The sequence below is a fragment of the Pavona decussata genome, unplaced genomic scaffold (genome assembly GCF_977016875.1).
Source record: "Pavona decussata unplaced genomic scaffold, jaPavDecu1.1 SCAFFOLD_102, whole genome shotgun sequence".
NCBI lineage: Eukaryota > Metazoa > Cnidaria > Anthozoa > Scleractinia > Agariciidae > Pavona > Pavona decussata.
The window spans coordinates 5,317,782-5,343,475 of record NW_028145517.1 but is presented as its reverse complement, the minus strand read 5'-3'; the positions used below and the strand labels follow the sequence as shown (position 1 = coordinate 5,343,475).

The following is a 25,694-nucleotide window of genomic DNA, read 5'->3' as shown; positions in this document are numbered from 1 at the left end:
AACTCTTCTTTCAGGATCCCATTTCGGATTAAAATAGTTGTGTAATATTTCAGCTCGGTGAACAAAATGGCTGACTGCCCATTCCGATTAACTCTTAACCCCCTCCCCCTCGGGATAGCTTAGGAAGTCTTATTTGCAACTAAAATAATTCGACTTCCCGAATACTCGGGCTGTCATTTGAGGGCGAAGTCGGGTATGGGTAATGAACAATTTTCGAGTCAACTGGCTATTACCAAGAGACTGATGAATGTTTTTGATAAAACCACTGCGTAATGAAATTAAATAATTATTCACCAGGAGTAAGGAAAAATTTTAAGTCCTTAAAAAGTATTTAATTTCTTGGCTTCAAACCGCGCGCAATTCACGAGTCATATGTCACGCCTTTTGGCTGTAAAAATTTCGGTTACGTACGATTTCCGCTGCAATAAATCCCGATTCATCCAGTGAGCATTCAAGCATAAGCATCCGCTTCCGGTTTCGTAGAAAGGATGTTTTCGGATGGGGTGTTTTTAGAATATGATTTCAAGTTCCCCTTTTAGACGAATAAATGTTGCTGCGTGCGTAGGAGTGACACATCAGTTGAACTGGCAACTAGAAGCGAATCCTGTCAGCTTCGAGCGAACGCGGAACACTTTAAACATTAAATAGTCGGACGCCGCATAAAAAGCGCGTGTTTACAAAATTTTTCACAGACGAGAACACGGCCGAGATGACAACGGAGGGAAGTGTTCCAGCTCTGTTCCTGAGTTACAAAAGTTTAGAAATCCTTTTTATTGCATCAGTAACCATAAACGTTTGCGTGGCATGGACTGTAATTTTACCGAAGTTGTGTCGTGCAATTCTGAGAGGTTTTTGTCAGAGCCGGCGAAAGGACGACTTCGGAGAGGATTACGCCAATGAAATACCCTCCTTCTGTCAGCGATTGTAAGTATATTTTTATGTGATGGAATATTTTTGTCAGGTTAAAACATAACAGCCGGGTTGAAAAGTTTTTCGACCGGCAAGACACGCTTGCTGTTATTGTACCACTTATTTCTATTGTCACTTCCGGTTATGGTTTGTGCCTCACAACTTTTACATCTAACGTTAAATACAGTTAAATACAGAACGAATTAATGTGAAAATGGAGTTAAAGACTGCCTTAGAAGATGCATTCATCTGCTGGAAGAAATTTTGAAAAATAATTCGGAGAAAATTCTCGATTTTGACCTCTCTTAGATGTCAGTTCAACAGAATTCAGTCGGTGTCAGTTTAGCTGTTAATTCACTCAAAACATATTCTGTAAATTAAAACATATTTCGTTTCATCTGGCAATCATTTGAAAACCTTTCTGCCAGGAACTTAAACCATATCTATCGACCATATGCTTCTAAGTTATAACGCACTTTTTAAAAATTATTAAAAATTTCAACGAGTCTGTTAATTTTCCCCCAAAGTTCACTTAACGCATTGATGAGTTTTATTGAGAAAAATATACACTTTCTTGAAAATGAGACACGGCTATATGTATCACAACAAAGTTAAAAATTTACCAGTACCTACAAATTAAAAGGGTACTTGCTCGAAAATTGATATTTTATATATTTCAATATACTCCTTTCAGCGTTTTTACATCAGTCGAGTTCCGTTCTTATCATAGAAACACAGTGGGTTGTTGCGGAAAATACCATAGACATGCTTACAACTTGTAATATATTTTTTAAAGTGCTGTTTCAATACTAACTTTCGAAAGATATAATCGAATTCTTCCACAAGGGAATTTTGTGTTAGTTGATGCTGAAGCGGTTTCGGTTTCAAAAGGGATTCAGAACGTGTTTACTTTCGTGTCAGAACTGAGGGAAATTTACCTTCCACGGCCCAATAAACTTCTGAAAGAGTTGATGCAGAACGCTTTGTATAAAGGAAACAGATTATTTTAAATATGAAACAAATTCTTCGAAAAGAAGAATCTGGGAGCTTTCGATCAATAATTCTGCGCGAAATATGTTTTAAAACTTTATAAATGCGACAGGAAGTTTTCCCTGTGAATCTACTGAGCAAGCATACTCGAGCTAATATCAACTTTATATAGCTTTGCGGTAAAAGAAAGAACAACGTAAGGAGAACAAGAATTTTGTCTAATCGACAGGAATAGGCTTTGCATTAACAACGCTTTTATTTACAAACCGTTTAAAGAAAAAATACGCGGTTAGCTGCCGTGCGCGCACCGAATTTTTTCTTGTTGTTGTTTTTGGAGCTCGTTTTGAAGTTTAGCTTACTTTTTGTTTTTAATTTCTTCGTATCCCAGCCGGGTTATTTTTCGTGACTTCTACATACAACCAGTTTAGTTTTAACCAGTCAAGCTTGTCTGTAAATCAACATAAACAGGTAGTCGTTCTATTTCATGCCGCGCTTTCCTCTTTCTGTTTCTGATGCGTTGTAACGGTTTACTTTAAGCTTAGTTTCAGGTTTAGGAAGTTGCGTCAGCATACAGAACTGGAGGAACTATTAACAGTCCGCACAAGATTAAGCGGAACATGAGCGAAACTCCAATGGGTGTGATTCAGCTATGAACACTACCCTTTAAGCTGATACTGCGAAATTCTATCCGTGAAAACCTACTTAATATACAAGGATAATGCAGTGATGATAATCATTTTCCTAAACATAAACTGGAAAAAAAGTATATTTTCTTTCACAAAGAAATCCATCAAAGCGCTAACATGCAATAGCAAGCGGAATCTGGAAACGGCCTGCAATGAAGCTGTTGTAAATTACACGTGGGGTTAAAGCACCATAGGAAGAAAGCTACTTATAAATAATTCAATGTCTACTATTTAAGTCAATATTACCTCAGTGTGCTATAGTAACGAAAACACTCTGAATACAACATCGCGACCAGCTACGAAGATAATTTTCATATTTCCTTGTATATACCCACGCTTGTCGTCATTAACGCCATTTTGTCCGCGTTTAATTCATGAGAAAACACATGTTTTTGCCCACGGATTAACAACTAGTTTTTAATTAACCACGGCAAATTTTAAGTCCACTTTTAGCGTCGCTTAGCTTCTTGCAGTATACGCGAAAATTTGAAAACGCTAGGATTTCTCTCCCTTTTTTGTTAGCTTGAGTTTGTTATTTTCTGCCATTAAATTTGGCCAGCTAATTATATAAAACTTCAGGAGAAGGTTGTTAACGTACAGTGAGAACAAAAACAAAATATATAAATTAATGAATTGATAACATAAAATAAAGCAAGTGCTCCCACGAATTGACGTACACCTCTTTGCACGTAAGAAAACAAATAAAAGTCGATATAGGGGAAAAATACGTTTGCCGGCAAGAAAATATTTATTTGATGAAAATACAAAAGGCACTGACAAAATAGAGCCTTGGCAGACATAGGAAAGCTTTTATCTAGTTAATTGTCAGTTCAAGTTATTTGTCTCAGAAGACGTTGGCGTATTTTTGAAAAGAAAACTTCTGCTTCCTTCCAAAACACTTACGGTTTTTACAACTTCCCGTCCAAATGTTGTCTGTAATTTGCCGTGTGCTGAAACAAATTGAACGAATCGTTGTGTATTTTTGTCGTAAACCATATTAAATTTTAAACATCCGCGATTTTTATCATGATATCAGAGAATCATTTCTCGCGTTTCGTGCTAGAGGAACAGTAGAAAACAGCTTGCCTTCTATAGTTTAGACAGCTTTTAATATAGTATGAGTAAATAACAAGCTATTTTGGTTCAAGGGCTGGTGCTACATAAATAACTAATCAGAAACTAAGTTTAGCCGTTTTCAGTCTAAGTTGCAAAATGACTCGTTTTTTTTTTTTTTTTTACAGCATGCCGTTGGTAAATCGTTAAGAAAATTGAAAGTCACAGACCCCGCTATTATTAACTTTTAGTGTATCTATCACGGCATGAAAGCGCAAAGCAGAAAGGAAGGGAACTTTGACAAGCGACAGATCGAATTTTCGCGCGTCTATCTTTCCTCTCGCGATTCGTGGTCGCGCACATTTTAAAAGCGGCATTTGTTTAGTTTTGTTGAAGCGGCCACATGGTATACATTCTTCTTTTTGCTGATTCTCCATTCTAAAATTTTTCTTTGTTTCTTTATTTCAGTGCTACCAATCTGATATTTATCCCGACAATGCCAGTATGTGGACTCATTCTGTTGACTAGTTCAAACGTCTTTAAAGATCCTTTCTTTGAATATGGCGGCTCATTCTGCCTCGTGTTTTCCATCGCATTGGGCCACTACGTTTTCAAAACCGCGGAAGTGCTTACCTTCAAAACCGACATTTTGCACTACAAGCCGCTTCTTGTTCACCATCTTGTTGCTATGGCAACTTTCATCAGCATTTTGGTGTTTGAGCAAAACACGATCATGGGATTGGTTATCCTGTTTGTGGAAGGAAGCCTGGCGTTCGCCGAGCACGAAAAAGAACATTTTCGCCACGTAATCTGCCTTAGAGAAGAATCAAAACTGCGCAAGATTGGGACAGCGGTGGCCGTCATTGTTGCTGTTATCATCAAGGGAATCGTCCCAGTCTCTCTCATCGTCATCGCATTCTTGACGTCAATGGCCGAGCTGCTGAAAATGTCCTACGTGCCGCTGGCGTTCTTTTTTCTGAGCCTCGTCTTCTTTGCTGCCGTGGACCTGTGGTTCTTTAGGGACGCACTCGCCGAATTTTCCCGCCAATTTTCCAAGTTCCCGCGTCTTCCGATGATCATTGTTCCTATCCCGCGCAAAACTACGAAACAATCCTCGCCGACCGCTGCCATAAACAACGAAGGCATCAAGAATCTTCTGCTGGAGAAAGACGACTTGGCGGGATCTATAAACATCACCGAAAACGCTCTCTGGGAAAAAGATTTGAAGTTCAAGCAAGAAACGTCATCAATACTACCGCTTGAGTCCACAACACCTACTGAACTGAAAGGTCAATTGGTTGTGGACATTGACTTAGGCGATGAGTAAACTCTACGCTCAAATACTCAGCCGTGTGATAACAGTGTTGTAGACTGGCTGATAAGACTCGTTATGGATACTAAATGTCCGGAAATTTATGAATAAATTCCACAGTGGTCTCCAAGCTTGCGTTATTAGCCATGAACAGAATTTTAACATGGAAGAATAAAAATTCCTGCTACCAATGTTGGTATTGAACAGAAAATGAAAAATAGTCTTGGGTCCAGTTGTTCAAAGTCCGATTAAGCTAATCCTGGGTTAACGTGAACTTTGATTTGAGTATATTTACTAATCCGTAACGAATCGTCCAAAAGATTTTTGTCCCTTAGTTTGCCTAAGACTTTTCCTTTACCATTAGCTTAAAATGAGCCTTTAAAATCATCTTTAATGAGCGAGATGAAAACCTCGGTTAACTTTTAATCGTGAATTAATGTTAATCAGCTTTCGAAGGACCCGGCCCAAAATAGTAGGAATAGACTTCAACGCAAATGTAAGTAGAAGCACTAAAATGGAACCTTCTACATTATTTTAATTTATGTTTATATGTGAAAGTAAAAGGTCCGACTTTTAATAAGGTGCTGCATGCATTCAAAGAATGTTATTATAAATTGTTGTAAAGATATAATTATTATGTATTTATTTTGCGTCAACAGCAATAATATCATAGTTACGTTATGAAACATAGACACTTTGCAAACTTTGAAACGTTGTAAAAAAAAAAAAAGTTATCAGACCTTCTAATGAACTTTGTTAGCGATCGTTTGTATTGAATTTCCCCTATTTAAAGTGCCCCCTGTCACTTACGGATATGCTATCTTGTAGCATAGACCCGAAACGTTAATAAAGTCATTGATTAACTGGAAATACAGCGAATGGATTGTGCTCGCATCGAATCTGATCATCGGTAGATGATCAAGACTGTCTTTCAAACAGCCTGGAGCGTCTTTATCAGGTTTTTACCTCAAGCGCGGGAGATTGATAATAGCCAAATGATTTACCCAGAACTTATGAGTAGCTGAGTTGTCTGTTGTACAAGATTCATCCAGAAGGGGGTGGAGAGAGGGCAGTGACGAAGAAGTGCAAATGAGGCCCCACCTCCCCCCCCCCCAACAACAACAACAACAAAGAAGAGTCCTATTAGACCAAAACTGGACCCCCCAAAAAGACCAATGTCCCAGATCGTGACTCCAAAAAAGCTTTCTTTAACGACTAGAAACCGTAAAAAATCGTTACCATAATCGTTCCACTCAATTACGGGCGACCTGCACCGTTTGCAACGTCTTACATGGTTGGTCGAGAGAACAAAAGAACCAACAACAGAATAATTTTCCCAGACCTAAAAAACAATGCAGCTTCAGGTTATCAGGGTTCAGTGAAAATGGAGCTTTTGAAAGGTACAGGTCTACTGTCAAATACGTCTATCAGAAAATTTCTTACCCCCAGAGCGAGTAGTCTTGTGCTAAGTCCCTACTGACTTTTTTAGTTAGAGAAGATCAGGGAACGAATACGTTCATTACTAATATTGTGTTCGGAAATGGAGATTGGTTAAGGTCCAAGAAGAACATATCCGAGAAATCTCTCCCTTACATCCTGCTCATTTTCAATTTCATCTGACATGTATTTATTCAAAAATTGACGATTAACATTTGAAATGATGGCGTCTTGAGCAAATAGTTTAACGAGTGTATTTCTATAGTCACCTGAACACTGTTACACGAAATGATTTAGAAAAATTATTAGCTATGTAGAGCGGTTTTAATCCCGGGTGGGGAGAGGGTAATTCAATTAAGTTACATAGGAGTCTCCACACCTTCAGTATCACGAAAGGTATCCCTTTCAAATATGCTAGAGAAGAAATCCTTTCACACATGGTACAGCAGGACTATTCACAATAATCGTCGAGTTGTGCTTTCTTCCAGGGATTTCTGCTCATTTTTACTTCTCTTTCCAATACTTGGATTTAATTGCTACATTTTCGGTTCACTGTCTATTTCCGTTTGCATACTGCAAAGGTACCTCCTCGCAGGTCCCTCACTGTATTGAAGGGGAAGTATCATGGCATTTTTGATATCATTTGTTGAGATGAAATAAGACCTTCAATCAGCTGCCAAATAATTCTAGAATGACGAGAGGAAAGAAATCAACTCAATTCTTAAAAGGAACAACTCGTGATCTGTTCTAGAGCATTTTGGAAACGAAAAGGCGAGAACTTGAAAAACCGATTAGCGTAATATTTTTCAAGTTTTAATCCATACCGGCCTACTCTGCCACTTGCCAGAGGCACTAATCGACAGTTTCATTGCACTGGGATGATAATTTATAACAAGCTTGACAATTATTACATTGTTTCTGCTGACAGACAAACATTTTTGGGTTTTGAAATGAAAGCAAATTTGCGTGATACTCCCCCTTTAAGTACCCTGCACTTCTTGACACACTCAACTGAAAAGCGCCCTGCTTCGCTCTTTCATTTCTTAAAGAAAGACTGACTTTTTTTCCTGACCAAATAAAAGACTGGTGCGCTTAATGCACCTGGTGTCACATACAAGCCGATTTGTTTGGAATCCTGATAGGTTTATTGGGTTATTATGTCTGTTATGATTTGTTTGAGTGATAACTCGGAGTTAGATGTTACAACACGAAATTAAAAAAATCGCTTATTCTTCTGTATGACACAGTCACTTCTCTTCTACATTACCAAAAATAAACCAAAAAAATTATTATTGCGGTTTATAATTTCAGAACACCAAAAACAAAAACAAAAAAAACCCAACTGTTTTCGTGGTCCCCTCTTTTCTAGAGGAAGACATGTCTGGACATCGAGTAAAGAACTTTTAAACTGATTACTTACAACCTCCAGATCTCTAACCACGAGTAGCTCTACGTCATCAGTTTGGAATGTCTCGGTTTACTTGACAGACGTCTCCTTAGCGTGAAGCCGCTAAAGAGAGATCCGTTCTTAGCTTAGCTCCAGTGCATAGAGACACTGGATTTCATTGGTACTCAAAAAGCGAATGATTCTTATTCCCTAGGTATGGTACTAGTGGAAAAGCGACAGGTAACCCCCCGGGGGGTTTACTTGTTGCTTACTTTCGGGTGGGGGGGTACTCCCATATATAAGCCAAAGTTTTAGGGTACCCCCGAGTAAATAACATACTTTAGTTTGAAAGGTAAATGGAATAAAAATCGAACAGAGTACAGATTGGATTCCTATTATTGCATTGAATTACATTGGAAAGCAACTGAAATATATTGTATGACTGATCAGACCTAAAGCAGAAGTTATGAATTAATCGGCGAGTGTTTATAATTTCAGGATTTTACTATGAATGACACGAAAGGCAACATCTCTCCTCTGGACTTACTTTATGAATTTTTCGGTTAGTTAACTAAAAATCGTGCATATGCACTGTAGGTTGTTAGAACTAATTTCCTCTCTTTTCTACAACTCCAAAAATAATCTTAAATTCACAAAAGCTTGTGCACTGCAATCTAACACAGTCAGGGCAAGGGTGCTTTTTTTCAACCACTTGGAAGCGAAGTGATTTTTTCCCGCGCTTGTTTATACAAGTTGTGAGGACTCGTGTTAAGCGCGAGTTCTATCAGCCTCTTGGGTTATCTAAGCTTGAATCAAAAGTGGCTTGATAAAATTAAAAGTCAGTCTAGGCGTTGAATACACTTTTCTGTTAAGGCTCTAGCGGTCACGGTATTAAAAACTTAACAAACTAAAGTTCGAATGGGATATGCGAGTAGCGTAACTAATTTGCAGAATTGAGAAGGCAAAGTTATTTCATATCGGTTTGGTTGAAATTTTTCTCTTTCTTTTTCCCTCGAGAAAATAGACCGCCAAATTTACGAGATGGACTCTTGTAGTCTCCGCCTTCAGCTGATTGCGGTTCCTTCTTCTTCTCTCCTTTGTACTTCTTCAATTTCTTCTTCTTTTCTTTGCGATTCTCCTTGAATTCAAATTCATCCTGCGTTGTGTTGATATCAGAATCCTCAGTGACAGGAGAAACGTCTTTTTCTTCTTTGTCCACTTTGTACTTGCGTTTGCCACCGAACATTTTCGAAATTCCGCGCGCTACCAGCGATTTGTTCCTTTTAACTTTAGCAGACTGAGCAGAAGAAGGATTCAAAAACGTGTTGTTTGATTCTCGATCTTCCATTAACGGACTCAGTGGCTCAAACCTGACGTCTGGCTCGCTTGCTCGTCTTTTTCTTGGCTTTTCATCTTCATCTTCGTCTTCACTGTCATTTCTTTCTCTATGTTGTTCCTTTGGTTCTTCCAAACTGTCTTTTTCATTTTGCTCGAAAACGTCGCTTGGGTCCACTATCACTCGCGGTATCACTCGCTCTGGCTCCCCGCCATTTTCTGTTCTTCTCTTGCGTTTGTTTTCGTTATTTCTTTTTTTCTCTTCGTTTCTTTTTCTTAATCCCTTCTCTTCATCTCGCGGAACTTGAAGAACCCAAAGGCTGTCATCTGCGTCATCATGTGACTTCTCAACGCTGTGTGATTGGTTCACAGTCTCTGGTTTCCCGCATTTTTCGATTTCATTCACCTTGTTATTCGTGGGTTCTCGTTCCGGTGAAATAACTGAAGAGTTTAAGCTGTTGTCTTTTCCAGAGCTAGCATCTAACTGTTCAAAATCCAGAGGAATATCTGATAATGCTAAAGAAGTTTGTAATTTGTCATGTGAATCCTTAATTGGAGTTGATGAAGTGAAACTGCCAACAATATTGTCGTTTTTATTTTGTTTTGGTCCTGTTCCTCGTTTATTCGTCGAATCCAATGGAAACAAGCCATTGTTGACATCAACTGTTCTTTGTTGTCCTCTGGAGTCGTCTTCGCGCTGTCCAATGCCCTTTTCATTACAAGTGCCATTTAATTCTGCACAATTCTGTTCTTCATTAGCAAGAATTACTTTTTGTTTTGGTGCAGCTAAACTATATCCTTCTTTCACTGTTACAAGCTCTGGCCTCGCTTTGTCATTTCTATTTTGAATTGCTTCCGTGGAAAATAGATCTTCATGAACTCCGTTTACGATAACTAAATCACCAGTTTTGTCAGCAAGGTGTACTCCAGCCGGTGCGTGAGTGTGTTTATCAAAATTATGCGTGTCTTTTGAAGATTCCACTTCCCTGACCTGTTTGCTCTGTTCTTCCTGTGTTTGATTCGCTACATCTTCTTCTGATTTACTTTCAGTTATCACAGAAAGAACATCACGTTTATTCTGTTCTATTTTGGATGTGGGAAAATCACTTTGCTCGCGTGTTAAAGTTCCCGCGCTTCCTTCTAAACTGTTTACAGCTGGTGCTTTTGTCTCGTTAACAGGTTCCATTTCGAGTTTCTGCGATATTTCTCTATTTCCTGTGGCCACCTTGTGGTCCAGCTGTGTTTTACCTCTCTCGTCTCCGTCCACAAGCATCTTGCTCGAGTTGGCCGACACAGGCGCGTTCTCGTCAACCTCCGGAATAATGAACTCTTTAGAGCCTAAAAATAAAAACAAATAAATAAAAGATTAATCAATTGTCACAAACATAATTAACCTTTTGGTCTTTTTAGTTGAGGGTAAACTTTAATGAGGATGCCAACATAATAATAATAATAATAATAATAATAATAATAATAATAATAATCTTTATTTGTGCTTTTTTTAATGTACATAGTTGATTCTTACAATCTTGTTGTGTAATACATAGAATTAAATTAATTATTAGTTAAAATAATGTGCAAGCAAGGAAGCTAAATGAACCATTTGGTTATCTTGTTAGCTCCCTGGCTAATTTAGGTTCTAGATAGCAGGCAAAAAAGGCAAAAAAGAAAAAAAAAATGAAAAAGCAAAAGGAAGGAAGAACTTATTAATTGTAAAATGTTAACTTATGTTACGAGGTTAGCATAAAAGAAAATTAGTTCATTTGTTGATCTGACAGTAAATAACGTATAATTTGTTTCGGAAAAGCAGACACACTTTGTATGAGTTTTTTTGAACGAGTTGGAAGGTCTTTCCAAATATCGGTTGCCATGAAGGAGATTAATTGTTTGCCTACATTAGTTCGTACGTTCGGCTTATAAAGCTTATGCTTAGCTGCATATCTTGTGTTGTAGTCATGTATATTACTAGCATATTGAAACATGTTGTCGAACACTTCAGGCGGGAGGCCATCACAAAAGTGGTTAACGGAAGGGACCTCTAAAAGCTGTAATGAAGCTTAAAGAATGCGTGGGTTCACACGTTTTGGCATAGCTAACAGTTGAGACCAACCCTCACGTAACAGCCACGTGCAAGGTTTAGGTCTTTCACGTGATTATAGCCTCGTTTCCATGCGAAAAAACCTTAAAGGGTCTCCCCATTACCACTCTAACTATCGAAAAAAAAAAAGGATTACTTCTGTTCGATCTTTGTTCATTTAGTTTGTTGCGATCAAATTCAACGCAATGCATATTGTGCTTTTCAAACTTTTATGAAACGCTGTCAGTGAGTGCTGACGATCATAAAGTAAATTCTATACTGGTAAGAGACGAAAAGTAGCCTGGTTCGGAACCCTAAGGAAATACACCATGCTAAACTTAAATAATTGTTGCATGCGTAGGAAACGCCGTTTCGCCATGCAACTTCAACATTCTCTTTGCTAGGCAAAATCTTGAATAGACAAGAAAGAAAACTATTAAAAGTATTTCGGAGAGATTTAATAATTCTCGACTCAAGATTTGCCTTCAACGCAAATATTTCGCGCTTGGCTAAACGTGAAATAATTTGGAAACAAACACATGATATTTTTAGCATGGTTCAAAGAAGTGTTATCATAAGATTGACCTTTCAAACTGAGTTACATAAACAAGACTTGAAGTTGCGAAAACAAGACAGATCTAACTTATGCAAGGAAGTTTTAACTCAGGAAATTGCTCCAAGTATCACCCACTTCAGAAAGTCAATCAAATATTATTATATTCAATTAGTTTGCATTACGTTGGTTGTATTTACGTAAGCAAAAAGGAATTGCGGCCAACTGGGTGGGATAAATAGAAAGACGAAAGCGCCAAGAAATTAACACTTTGCCTGATTAATCGATGTTTAATCACTTGGCTAATTTAAAAAGAAAAAAACCGTTCAAAATATCCGATTGATAAGATCTAGAAGACGTAAACACAGTAAATTTGCCGCAGGCAATATAGCGATGTCTCAAGGGATTCGCTCAATTTTCTTAAACAGCGTATATTTTAAGCGATAAATAAATATATCCTAACATTTCTCATGTTCTTTTTATCAAAAGAAATTTCTAAAAAGGGAGGGTCAGTTACAAGTTGGTATGAAGGGTGTATGGAGTTTAAGTTCGAGAGGGATGAATAAGATATTAAATATTGTTAATATCTGCCAAGAAAATCGATCAATATCTTTAAGTTAATTATCGTGTGATATTGTTTTGTTTTCAATAAATAGATTCAGAGTCCTTTCATATTACATGAAAGGTTAAAAGCAAAAGACATTGAACACTTTCCTTGCCAACTTGAGAAATACTTAAATATGCAAAACTTTGTTTAAGAATCTTTTGACTTATTCTTGAAATTTCGGAACATTCCAATAATAACCGAAAATTACCCGATCAAAACGCCGATAATAACCGAAGATTACCCGATCAAAACACCGATAATAACCGAAGATTACTCGATCAAAACGCAAAGCCACGGAGATGAGCGACCACTTCTATTTTTAATCAAAATAAATAAACCATGGTATTCTCAAATTAACAGCAATCCTCTACAGTTTTAATCAAAAGTATAAACTTTACCAAAAAATATATAAGCATATGTTTTTGACATTATTGAGGCATTTCTCAAAAAATATATATCTACAGTAGAAAAACTTACAATAAATAATTAAGCACAATGGAAAGACAAAATGAACATGGTAGGGTCTATGATAGGCCACTTGTCAAAAAAAGGTATGTGCAAAAACATGTCTTGGCCTGAAATAGGCAGTAAGCGACAAGAAATTTCCGTTACAAAATTCTATAATAAAACTCCTATTTTTTTGCAACTTCATTGAATGAAAAACTTTGCAAAATCGATCATTTTTAACGTCCAAATAGACTCTGCAATTGCTAATTCGACTTATAAAAAATAGAAAAATGAATTCAGCGCATTGAAAATGCAGGCCTTCTTACTTCAATTAACAATCCCACCTGAATGTTTTTGCCAAATTTATAAACGTTGAAAATTACATACTGTATTCCATTTCAAATAATACTTGGAGTTTAACATTTGGCTAAACATTTTCACTGAGCAAAGCCAATCTAAACTCACCAAATTTAATTATTTTCGTCTAGGAATTACGCCTGTTCCTGTTCTAAAAGGTCCTTTAAAGAGGAAAGCCTGTGCTAATACTGAGATACCAAAACTCTACGCAATTGGAAGGGACGGTCCGTCAAGATTTCTCTTCAACACTAGTCGATTTTCCTCCCCGTCCGTGGAGTTTAGCTTAGCGCCTATCTTGGCCGGACTCGAGAACTTTTGGATCTCATCCTTTCCCTTTTTAGCTTTACCTCCTCCTTCTTGACTCAGCCTCGTTCTGGGAGATGCCGATTTGATCCCAGATGGGGTATTCTTGGAGCTCTTTCGCAGGGGGAACCCTTTCCGGATTTCACCCAGAAGCCGGTCGACAATGCACCCCTCCTGTTCCTCGTCCAATGGACGTGGTTTGCCTTTCTTTGTCACTCCACCTGCCTTAGCGTTTCGCTCTGCTTCTTCTTGTCTTTTTTTCTCGCGCACCTTCCGTCTCTCTTCTTGAATACGAAATTGTTCGTTTTCCTTAAAGAAAAGGGAAAGTGTACCACTATTTAATACATTAAATCAATAACATAAATTGAAAATTTACAGTTTCAAATGCACTGGAACGCATTCTACCAATCACTCAACAACTGGAAATCAATTAATTACTGGAAATATTCCATCAATCAAGGCTGTATCTCGTGGCTATTTAAAATTTATTGTTTTCCTTTCTTCGAAACTTAAGCCGATCAGCGCACGACCTTTCCTTAAAATAGAAAACGTAAGGCAACCACGAGGGGCGACGGCCACGACAACATCACGTAAAGCAAGTTTAATAAGAAAAACAGTGGCTCCGCACGTGCTTAGTCTTAGTACATTCCTTTGCTTTTCTTCATCACACCAATAGTGTGGCAGGATCACATTCAGACTTTTAAGGAAAACGTGAATACTCGACGGTAAATTTCCATTCTTTCTTTAAACTAACTCGAATGCTGTCCTTACAAATGCAACTTTTGAATAATTCGACCAAATAAGATAATTTAATGATTAAGCAGTCAACAAGGACGGTGCCTCTTTTGTTACTGCGCATACGTTCTGCGCATCTCGGGATAGTCCGAAAACTGTGATTTCTTAAGGATGGTAAACGACTATGTGGGAAAAGAAAATCTGAGCAAGGGTTACTGAAATCAAAAAAGAAAGGGGAAACCTACGTATCTTTCAGAGCCAATTGAGCAACAATAATTATAAAATAAACGCCTTGTACATCAAACTAATTCAAGGTTCATGTTACCTTCTTAGCTTTGACCAGCTGATCACAGAAGGTCTTGAATAAACATAACAGTTCCTGCAGTTTTAGCTTTCCCTCGTCCTCGCAAAAATACAGCGCCAGTTGTTTTGTCAGAGTGTGAATCTCGCTGAGGCCGTCATCAAGTTCTTTGACCTTTTTTGCGGCGGTCTGGAAATAAAGTGATGAAAGAAAAATCAGATTTGTATTAATATTTCACGATTTAGACGGGAAAGTTGAAAATTGAGTTTCTTATACATTAATGGTAATATTGTATCCTTCGAGGATCCTTCGCAAAATTCTCCTAGTTGCCAAGGATGATCAACTGAACTTAACATGAAACGACCTGTTATGTTCTGTCAAACTTGATCTCTACCACTGTTTACTATCCCTCTAGGCAAAGCGAAAACTCCAATAAACCCTCCATGTCCGATCTAACGAAACGTCCCCTAAGGTCTGTTCTACTCCGAGCTTGAGTTTCTCCAGAATGAAGCGATGGAGGTATTTCTCCCTCCTCATCGCCAGTCTCCACTAACATTTCATCAGCTTTCCGTAAACCAACTCTCGTAACCACGTGCAGCAAAGTGTTTTGTTTAAGGAATCAACAACAGAGAGATAAACAAAAACACTGTACCTCGATATAATCTGAAAACTGCGCTGAAACGTCTTTCGGTCCGGTTTTCATCGCCTTGTCGAGTTCTTTTATCTTGGACTTTAGAGTTTTCACTTCCTCTGTGATGTTGTCTATAGATAACCTAAAATAGAATAAAAACAGAGAAGCAAATAAAATGAAGGTACATTCGTCAAATGTAGCGCACACAAACGTAAACATCACTCGGGCCTGATGTTTTCCAGAGCTTCGCACAGTTTGCCGAGTTCACCGAACGCATGTTTTCCCGCGCTTGTCAACTGTTGCACGCTTCCTCGCCCTTGGCAACTGTTGCACGCTTTCCCGCCCTTGGCAACTGTTGCATGTTTTCGCGCACTTTGCAGCTTCCCGCGTTAATGACCGCTTGCATGTTTTTTCTGCGCTTGGCAAAGCTTGTACTTTCTTGCTTCGAGTTTTGGTTGCCTCGTCCCTTTATTTGTTTTTCGTGATTGGCTAACATTGATGACCTAGGCTTTGGTTTGGTAATTAGAAAACTTACTTCACAGCCTTGTCTAGATGAGTCATGTCGTCCGGGAATTTCAGCACTTCTTCGCGCTTCTCTTCAGCGACCTGAAAGGCGGAAACACATTTGTCAGCGTCTCTTGTTGTCACAGAAGCAAGAGAAAATAAAATGAAAATAAAATGAATAATCTCAAAGCTGAACTAACTTACGTGAACTAAGAAATGCATTAGGTTCATGCGAGGTTTGTTGGCTCTCGTGTCCACGATCTTCAGAAGTGAGTTGATCTTAAAAGCGACGGCGTTCCCTGCATACCCGCCCTGTGGCAAGAAAGACAGGATCAGATGGAAAAAGAACGTTGCTATTCCTGTGGTTCACAAGCACACAGCTCAGAGAAAATTATATCGGAGAGAAAGCGTTACTTACAGAGTTCAAGAAATTACCAATAATCAGAATCAACTGAAGAACTTCGGGAAGAATCTCACTTTGAAGAATATCTAAAGAATAAGGAAAGAAAGAAATGAGACCAATATTACATTATTTTTGATTCTGTGGACAAAAAACCTAAAAATGAGAGCTCCTGAGCTGCACTTTCCTGTTGTGCTATTTATTTCGCGTTTACGTCTGTGGATTGAAAAATACTTTCCTGCGGTTCTGTTTGTTATGTTGTACAAGATCAAGACGATTCTAACTTTTGAGTACGGGAGCGAAATCCTAAAGTGTGGCTACTTTAATTAGCGTCATTGAAAAATACTTTCCTGTAGTGCTGTTTATTATGCTGTTAAGGAACTACCTTTTGAGTCAGTGGATAAAATCTTAAGGTGTTAACATTCTAATGAAAGCTATCGAGCAGTATTCCCCTGCGGTGCCGTTTACTGTGCCTGCGTTTTGTGCAAGCCAATAGCTTTCAAGTCTGTGGACGAAATCTGATTAAAATACTGACAATTTAATTGTTCAAGCTACTGAGCAGAATTTTTCTGCAGTGTTTTTTTGTTTGGCAACACATTATCCGCTACCAAATAAAATTTTAGACTTTTTCAATGTGAATTACAATGAAAGCCTCCATGTATAGCAAACACACACACCTTTCATCGCTCCCTTCAAGGCTTCAATACTCGGTTCAATGGTATCAAGGGTGAGTTGGAACTCCTCCTTTTGCAACATTGCTTCAAGGCGAAGGCTATATCTGTAAGCAAACGGGAGGAAATAATAACACTGTGAACAGGCTCTTTGGCAGAGGAGAGGTCGAAAACAAATCGACGAACGGTGGAAGGCAAAGAGACGACAGGAACCATCACCCCATTAGCCCTTGAGTCACATATTTCTCTTCGCTCACTTGTTCACAGTTATATAAGACAAAATCAAGAAAAATTGCCTTTACATCTCACTTTTGACATACGTCAAACGTTGTAAAGGCGGTCTTTGATCGATTAGAAGGGAATTCAGATTTGATTGTTATCAAAGACAGGGCTAAGGTGCTGTCAAATGTTGCTATAGCCTGTACAACAATGGTACGCGTGAGCTCGATTAGCAGTCGCTGTTCGGGAAATAAGCCCGCACACGCCCCCCACCCCCATGACCCAAGTCGAGTCTGAGGTGCACTTGATGCGCTTCAAAGGTGATTAAGAACTAATTTTCGTGCAAAACCTCTAAGATGGTTGAGACTAAAACGAAAACAACAAATAAATAAATAAACAAACAAACAGATAAATAAATAAATAAATAAATAAATAGATAGATAGATAGATAGATAGATAGATAGATAAATAAATAAATAAATAAATAAATAAATAGATAAATAAATAAATAACAAGGCTTATCATACCCGGGAATGGAGATGACAGCCAGTAGAAACTTCTCTGCTGATCCCAGCTGCTTCTTGTCTCCAGAGAAACCTTTGAGCATTTCTTTCTAAAGGTACAAATAAAAACATTGTTATATACAAAATGGAGTTGCTTTGCCTCTGTTAAGAAGAGCAGCACGCTGGGAACAGGTTTTCCCGCAGTGTATTAGACGCTCGTTTAGCAATATATCGTTGGTTTGAGAACCGAACACACTCTCATTTGTGTCTTGAAACTCGTCTGGCTTTGCCAGTTTCCACCTTTGTGGGGTTTTTCTTAAGTTCTCCGGATTTCCTCTCCCCAGTTCTCAAACACCAACATTTCTAAACTGATTCTGACTGTGCATCGGTTTGAGTTCAATTCAGTCTGACCAGATCTTTTGTGCATTGGCAACACTTTACGACGATTTGTGTTAACTTTAATAAAGCTCAATTTTATACAAACGTTTACAGGTTTTTATCGTTTGCTCTAAGTAGTGATCTACTTTTTCAACAGGCAAACAGCTTGAGTTTGCTTACAAGCGCTGTATTTATACTTACCTCAGTGTTATCTGGTAGAAGTTTAATGAACGCTTTGAGAACGTCGACGTCGAACGCCTTGCTGTCCCCTTTGCTGATAATCTCCACGATTTGTTCATTGGTTCTGAAAAATAAAAAAGGAAAAGAAAAGAAACAAAGTCAATGTATTGAAATACAAATAGTTATCTCTCCCGTCCATCACCATTTAATGTACTTTTAGTTTGAAATGGAGAGAAAGAGGATAAATGTAGCAGGCGACTTTCGTCTTGGACCACAATGTTGACAGAAAACAAAAGAGGGGTGCACGAAGTCTAGATGAAGAAAATACTCACTTTTTGAACTGCTTCATAAAAATGTTAACGTTAAGACTCCTCTTCGGATCAAGGAGAGTAACCTAGAAAAGCAATAAAATAAATGTTAATGTTCAAAATATTAATAACAAAGGCCTAGTTCAGACGCCGAACTTTTCATGAGCCGAACTTAATTCAAATTAAGGTCGGCCCAAATCACGAAAATCCCGCCTTTTGATTCAGACGCCGAACTTAATTAGCCGAACTTAATTTACTTGAAGCAAAACCAATCGAAATGTTAGCATTTTTATTTTTATTTATTTTTATTATTATTTGAAATACGTTATAATAATTTATGCATTAGGTTCGGTTCATGAAAAGTTCGACGTCTGAATCAAAGCCGTTCCAAAGCCAAAATTCCCGGCTGAGCCAGGCGGGAAGAACGGCTGAGCCGTTCCAAATTAAAACAGCCGTTCTCAACTGATTCAGACGCCGAACTTTTCATGTACTTAATTCGAGGTATTAGGTTCGGCTCAGGAGAGTCTTACCTCTGTAGATTCCTTCTTTTTTGATTCAGTTTTCTTGGCAACAGCTTTCTTCTGACAAAACCATTCCTCCTCAAGGTGAAAATCAGGCTGCACGACTTCCAGGGCTAGAACTCGCGCCCAGACACAAGTCTTGCTTCTTTGTACCACGTGGGGAGGAAGCTTCTGCCACGCCAGGGACCTCATTTTACTCTTTGGTTTCACTGCAGGGGTGACAGGGCAGCTGACACGCCGTTGAACATTCTGCTGGTAGCCTCGAGTGACTGCAAAGCCACCGGGAGGAGGGGGCGGGGGTGGAACACCACCTACCCCTGGAGGTGGCGGTGGAGGAGGAACCCCTTCCAAACCAGGTAACGGAGGAGGTGGAGGCACTCCCCCCATACCAGGGAGGGGAGGTGGCGGGGGTATCCCGCCCATTCCTGGTAGGGGAGGGGGAGGAGGTACCCCTCCCATTCCCGGTAGTGGTGGCGGTGGGGGCACTCCTCCTATTCCAGGAAGAGGAGGTGGTGGGGGTACCCCACCCATTCCTGGTAAGGGAGGCGGAGGGGGTACATTGCCAAATCCTGGAAGAGGAGGAGGTGGCGGGACTCCGCCCATTCCTGGCACGGGTTGTGGTGGCGGCGGGGGAGGAGGAACTCCGGGGCCTGGGGGCAAGGCAAAAGGCATACCGCATGGAATACTGGCATCTTGTCCAGGTAAGGGAGGCGGAGGTGGTGGTGGGGGAGGGGGTGGAGCGGATTCAACTGGTGCAGCGTGAGTCGTCAGTATGTCGTCATCACCACTTGACTGTCCTGGCAGTGGCGGAGGGGGAGGCGGTGGGGGAGGCGGTGGGGGAGGCTTTACCACGCCAAGTTCGATAGCTACACTTTCAAGGTCAAGTAGGTTATCAGGGCTGGTTGATCGGACGTTTGGTTCCTTTCTGTTTGCTGAAGATCTTTCATCCGTTTCCTTATTTCGTTGTATGACGTCTTCAAGAATTTGAACAGAAGGCGAAGGTGCTTCGTCGAAAAAATTCACCGGACACGCTCCCTCTAGTACAGTTCCAGCAGAAGAAGCTTCAACTTCTTCAAAAACCTCGCTTGTACCTGTAGAATTATGTCTATCATTAGGAACGGAAAGCAAACAAGCTGAACGCACATCTTCCGAGGATTGCTCAGCCACGGACATTCGCTGTCCAATTAAGCTTTCATCTGGAGAGTTGCTTCGCTCGGTTTTGTCTCCCTTTTCCAAGCCGATCAGTTCTTTTTCGCCGGCCTCCAACAATGATTCTACTCGAGTGGCGCTTTCAATGTTCACAGCTCGTTTGACAAGTTTCTCAATCACTTCCCACACTGAGTCCGACACGGGAGAATCGTCATCTATGAGAAGCAGGTTTTGCAAGATACTCAACAGGTTCACACCTTGTGGTTTGTTGCTCACCTGTAAAATAATAATAAACAAAGAGCAAGACTTGAAAAAAGCTGTTCGGTGGATTCCATTTGAATGGTTTCATTGTAAGCTTTCCTTGACAGACTCAAAAGTTAGAACCACTTTGTACAGCACAATATTGAATAAACAGCACCACTGGAAAGTACTGCTCATTAGTTTTCATTTGAATGGTGACACTTTAGGATTTGAAAAATAGACTCAACGTTAGAACCACTTTGTACAGCATGATAATTATACACACAACATTGCCAGAAATTACTGGGTTCAGAACAAAAAACAGCAATGACTGCTAAATAGCTTTCAATTGAATGGTCACACTTTAGTATAGGATTTCATCCACAGACTCAAAAACTGGAAGCACCCTGTACAGTATATGATACAGTAGGGAAGTTCTGTCTGATAGTTTCCATTTGAATGGTCACGTTTCAGGGTTTCTTACATGAACAAAGGGTTACGCGCTCTCGGCAAATGCAAAGATTGCGAAACACAGGGAAAAATATGAGCAGAGATTTCTACCTTGAACCAGATTTATATCTCGATCATGATTGTTTTGATAAATTTAAACACAATGGGAGTGGAACGCCAAGCGCCGAGAACACTTCAAAAACGTATAAGATTTAAATAATGGATAAAGAAGAACAAAGACATACTGCAAAGCATTAACAAACCTTTTTAAACAGGGCGTGAAAGACGTCCAAGTGTGAAGTGAGATTTACTCCTTCAGGAGAGCTAAGTTCTTCTTCATCTTCTAACCTTTGCTCTTCAAACACATCAAGTTGAACCAACAAGTCTTCGTCATCATTATGTCTGGTGGAAATAAAATAATTTAATTTCCCTGGAAGATCTGAAACGGAGTTTAATAGAACAATGCTCCCAACCCTAAAAAACAATGGAGGTTATCGGGGTCCAGTGAAAATAGAGCTTTTGAAAGGTGCAAGTCTACTGAAAGAGAGTGGGAAAAATAGCAACAATGTCCCGAACATAAAAGCACTTCTTTTAAAATCTTCCTGAGTTCCATTTCGAGTCACCAAGGTCTTGGACATAAATTGTTAAACCATTTTTTAAAAGCGTTTCGTCATTATTCCATCCTCGGAGACGCAGGATGTCTTTTTACACTGTAATATTTTAGAAAGTGTCCTGAATGGAATTAAGAACGCAGAACTTTCTGCTCGACATTTCGGATTCATTTTAACGTTGAGACTTTAGCTCGGACTGAAGGGTTTCTGTGAACCCGCAAAGAAAAACGCTCACTTCTTTCTTGTTATAAAATTTCGCCATCTAGGTAAGTAGTTTTAACGATTCCCAAGCTTCGTGAAACTAATGTTATTAGTGTATTCAGTTCAAAAAGCGTCACACATTAGCGGTGTAGTTTGTTTTCTCTGATCGACCGTACGCGTCTGCGATGTTGATATCCAAAACACCGTCATTGTATTGTGTAGCTACTACAAGAAAGCTCGCGAGTAAAACTTCACCACGCATGTAATATTGGACTTATTTTGTTATCACCAGTCGTGTAGCTTTAGTGCGCATAGAAAAAAGGAAACGAAATACAGTAGAAGCTCTAAATAGTTTACATATCATAGTCTATTTTCTTAATTTTAACTGTTAAATTATTTCTCACCTCAAATTACTCAGAATATCCAGCAATTCCAAACCTGAAGTGGAATATATCGGAGCCATTAATTTGCAGCAAAACAGGGTTCCATGCTGACATACTTTCTACGCCACGATAATTTCGCCTCAAAAAAATGTTCTTTTCTCGAATTATTTGATGACAATTACAACCCCACAATAATCTGAGAAAGCTTCAAAATGTTTGTCGAAGAAAAGCAGGCTTTCATATTCAGAACTACTAGAAATCTCCTGCGATTCTAAAGTGTTGTTATGAAAAAGATCGACGTGTTTTTTAGATCGATCCATACACCTGCTATTTCGCACGGAGCAGAATTCACGGGGACGAATTCTAAATGTAAATAAACGTTCTCTATGCTGACCAATTGCAATAAATATTTAAACCACAAGCACCTTACGCGACAATTTTCTCGCTGCAGGCAGTAACACACAACCATTGAACGGCAAGGAACTAAGTTGTGACCAATTATTTAGACAATACGGAGCTGCGATAAGCGACAATGCATGGAAAATACCTGCAAAATTGAAAATAGGTGGTCTAACTCGACGACAGTTAAATAACGCACAAATTAACAGTTTTAGCTTCTTTCTTGTAGCGCTGTTTGACAAACCTTTTTGAGGCCAGTTGTAATTTTCAGCTTTCCTTCACAATGTCTTTGTTCATGAAGATTTGGCTTTTATCTTTTGGTCAAGGCCACTGTAACCTCTCCAGGTCTCGATGTATAAAATGTACACGTGCATATACGTCTTCATTCGAGTTTATGTTTAGTTAAAACGTTACAATTTGGAATAAGAAAAAGAAATACTAGGCAGAGTATAGAGGTTTGGATCCATTCACGTTTTCAAACATGCCTTCTTTTCAGTCTTATGACAAAGACGAAAATTGCTGATCCTGGTAAGCCTCGAGGTTCAAAAATAAATTCAATATAGCCCATTTTACAGCTGTGTGCTTAGTAACCTGCTCTTTGACTGGAAGCGAGGCTGGGGACGACTTTGTTTTGATACAAACCTCACTATTTTTCATAGCAGTTAGCATAAGAACAGCATGATGTACATATGAAAAGCAGTGAGGTTTGTATCACAACAAGGTTAGCCCAGCCTCGCTTCCAGTCAAAGACCAGGTCACTAAGCACACAACTGTAAAATCGGCTGTGCAATAGTTAGGTACCAAATGTTTCTGTTCTCACCTGCAAACTCGTTTCGCAGTCTAACCCGCTCGTCAAAATCTTCGGTGGCGATCAGTATGGTGTTTATAAAAGCCAGGCAAGTGGTCATATATGGAACCACTTCAGCATTTTTGAGTTCATTGATGATCAGACTAAATCTGTACCTTTGTCCTTTGGTGAGCTGGCGTTCAAATGAAATAAAAAAAGAAAAATGTCGGATTAAATTAAAGCAAATATCACAATATCACAACATCTAAATTAGTTAAGTCTTTCTGGGGTCTTGTATGCCTGTATGTTCATGTTTCTCCCTTTAACGCTTCGGTCGGAACCAATAGGTTGACTGTATTGCCGCCATGTTGGTGCCAAAACAAAAGAAAATTTGCGTACATATTTTGCATTGTTCCTAACCACCAACATGGGCGCCATGACGTAACATGCAACGTATAAAGTGATCAGAATCTAACTTCATCTTACATCATCACTTAATGCACGAACATTGTCACTTCATGTACGGTCATGAGAATAGGTGAAATGATTGCTAAAGGATAAAAAATGTTTTGTGTTGAAACAAATCCTCCCAACTTGCATCGTAAAGAATATATGGGGATTAGTGAGAAGATAAATCAATCTTATCTTAAAAAACCGTTTATAAATAAATCTGAAACATTATTAACAAAACGGGTTGAGTAGGTTTCCCTAAGATGGGACCTTCATGTTACGCGCCGGTGGCCTTGACTGTTGTAGTTTCATTTTATTCAAAAAGCAACAAGTTTGTTAGGCTTCTGTCTGTCTCCCCGGCCTGATCCATTTTGTTTAAATCAAAATTTCTAAAAAGTTTGGTTTAATGGAAAGCACTCAGGAGTTAAGCCGCTGATTTTACAATCAAACGTCCAACGCGTTAACCTTTAAACCATCATGGCTTCTGTGCCAGTCACTAAGCTATCAGGTAATCATATTTTCACACAAAATACCTTGTAATTCTCGAGTGCATCTATAGCCAGTTGATGTCCTTGAGTGGAATAAAGACACAGCGCGGAGAGAAGTTCAAAAACTTGTTTCTTAATCATGGTGTTGTTCGTGTCCAGAGCTGAAATTGAACGAGAAGAAACGAATATCAGCATTGCATGTACCATTTAACTCAAACTATTAGCTGGTGAGAGAAATAACATGGTTTACAAATAAACTGCAGGGAATGGAATTCTGGTAAATTATTCATTGTTTACGCTGTCTTGACCGGCCAGTGGGTTAACAGTACCGGTTAGATAGTTCTCCTGATCGTTTCTGACCAGCCTGGGCCGGGCAAAGAAATATTACAGGTGAGCTGAAAGGAAGAGTTTGGGAACTAGTTGGTTTGTGGCCGAACTGCATGGTCCCGCAGTGCCGCTCACGCGAAAAAAAAAAAATCCAGGAATTCTTCTCGGTAAAGTTACCTTGACAGCCAGTACAACAAAACTGAACAAAATTGTCGTGTGAATTTTTTCTTACACAGGACAAATGTTCTAACTTATTAAAATGCCTTTAGTTTTGGCGGGGTTTGGCTTAGAGAATAGTGCAAAATCGTCTGGTAAAAATTTCGCGAGTAAAATCGTCGCAATTAGAGATGAAAGAACATAAAATCATGGAAAAATACAAAGTTTCTATTTATGTTGTCAATATTAATACAAGCCATAACTTTAAGGACGGTGCCTACTAATAAAGAAGTATTTTTGTTTGGTTTATGACTATGCGGAGAAAGCAGATCTTAGCAAGGGCTACTGAAATCCAAAAACGAAATTTGGGGGTAACCTCGCATTTTTTAGAGATAATTAAGCAACGATTATTCTGAAAAACAGTAAAATACAAAGAAATGTATGGCGTTTTGTTCAAAATTGAAGCTTTTTTTTTTTTATCTCTGAACCCCCATTTTTTTATACCAAGAGCACTTGCTAGGTTCTGCTTTCTCCGCATAGTTTTAAACCGCACAAAAATATCCCTGTATTAGTAGGCGCCACCCATAGGAAACGCAAGTATCTCGAGATGCGCAGAACGTATGCGCAGTAACAAAAGTAGGCACCGTCCTTAAGTCTTGATCTGTAAGCATAGTGTACATAAATTACCCTACGCTTTTGTTATGACGAAAAAGCGAGTAAAACCCTCCCATAATGCGTGAAAATAACAAATCTAAAAGTAATACACTCTAGAATCCATAAAATGAAAGAAACAATCTTTCCTGCGCCCTGAAGTAACCCAACCCTGAATCAAAAGCGCGCTTCGTTGGTATTCCAGGAGGTAGTCAGTTTTCATAAGACACATTTTCGACAAAAAAATTCTTGCATTGTCAATCTTTTGGAAATTTGCCACTTAACACTGAATCTAAGCTTCTCCGTGTGTCTGCCTGAACTGTATCCGTAACTTTGCATCAATTTTATAAGTGAAAATTATCAGGTAGTGATGATAAGAAGAGCCTGACTGGTTCGTATGAATTTGTCAGGCCAAGGTAAATAAAATTGACAATTATTCCACGAGCGCGCCTTGGATATGACAGAGATGATAGATAACCAACGAGGCTATAATCATCTCAAATCCAACAAGCGTTACTGGAATAATTGTTTTATTAAAAACAGTAAAGAAATATCGCTATCGCACAATTTAATTGTCGCCATTTCTCGGGCATGGTAT

General features: G+C 39.0%; 2 protein-coding genes across 7 annotated transcripts in view; one reads left to right on the top strand and one right to left on the bottom strand.

Annotated features, from left to right (window-relative positions):
• The first annotated feature begins 569 nt into the window (after positions 1–569).
• On the top strand, positions 570–5,820 carry LOC146471829 (uncharacterized). The gene is made up of 2 exons (XM_085120396.1): positions 570–924; positions 4,107–5,820. Exons 1-2 carry the CDS (start codon positions 710–712, stop codon positions 4,963–4,965), a joined length of 1,074 nt encoding a protein of 357 aa, XP_084976522.1. The 5' UTR covers positions 570–709; the 3' UTR covers positions 4,966–5,820.
• Positions 5,821–6,841: 1,021 nt separating this feature from the next.
• Positions 6,842–25,694, bottom strand: part of LOC146471828 (inverted formin-2-like) — a 38,248-nt gene continuing 19,395 nt past the window's right edge. For 5 of the 6 annotated variants that reach the window (XM_085120392.1, XM_085120393.1, XM_085120390.1 and 2 more), the window contains exons 2-17: positions 24,008–24,123; positions 23,058–23,217; positions 21,860–21,893; positions 20,907–21,045; positions 18,814–20,229; positions 18,308–18,369; positions 17,997–18,099; positions 17,442–17,527; positions 16,702–16,802; positions 16,043–16,113; positions 15,829–15,936; positions 15,656–15,726; positions 15,142–15,262; positions 14,514–14,678; positions 13,498–13,762; positions 6,842–10,447 (exon numbers count right to left, since the gene is read on the bottom strand). In XM_085120392.1, coding sequence (XP_084976518.1) covers positions 8,742–10,447; positions 13,498–13,762; positions 14,514–14,678; positions 15,142–15,262; positions 15,656–15,726; positions 15,829–15,936; positions 16,043–16,113; positions 16,702–16,802; positions 17,442–17,527; positions 17,997–18,099; positions 18,308–18,369; positions 18,814–20,229; positions 20,907–21,045; positions 21,860–21,893; positions 23,058–23,217; positions 24,008–24,123 — 4,724 coding nt within the window. In that variant the 3' untranslated portion in view covers positions 6,842–8,741. The remainder of the gene's footprint in view (positions 10,448–13,497; positions 13,763–14,513; positions 14,679–15,141; positions 15,263–15,655; positions 15,727–15,828; positions 15,937–16,042; positions 16,114–16,701; positions 16,803–17,441; positions 17,528–17,996; positions 18,100–18,307; positions 18,370–18,813; positions 20,230–20,906; positions 21,046–21,859; positions 21,894–23,057; positions 23,218–24,007; positions 24,124–25,694) is intronic. The other variant, XM_085120395.1, reaches the window with a different exon arrangement.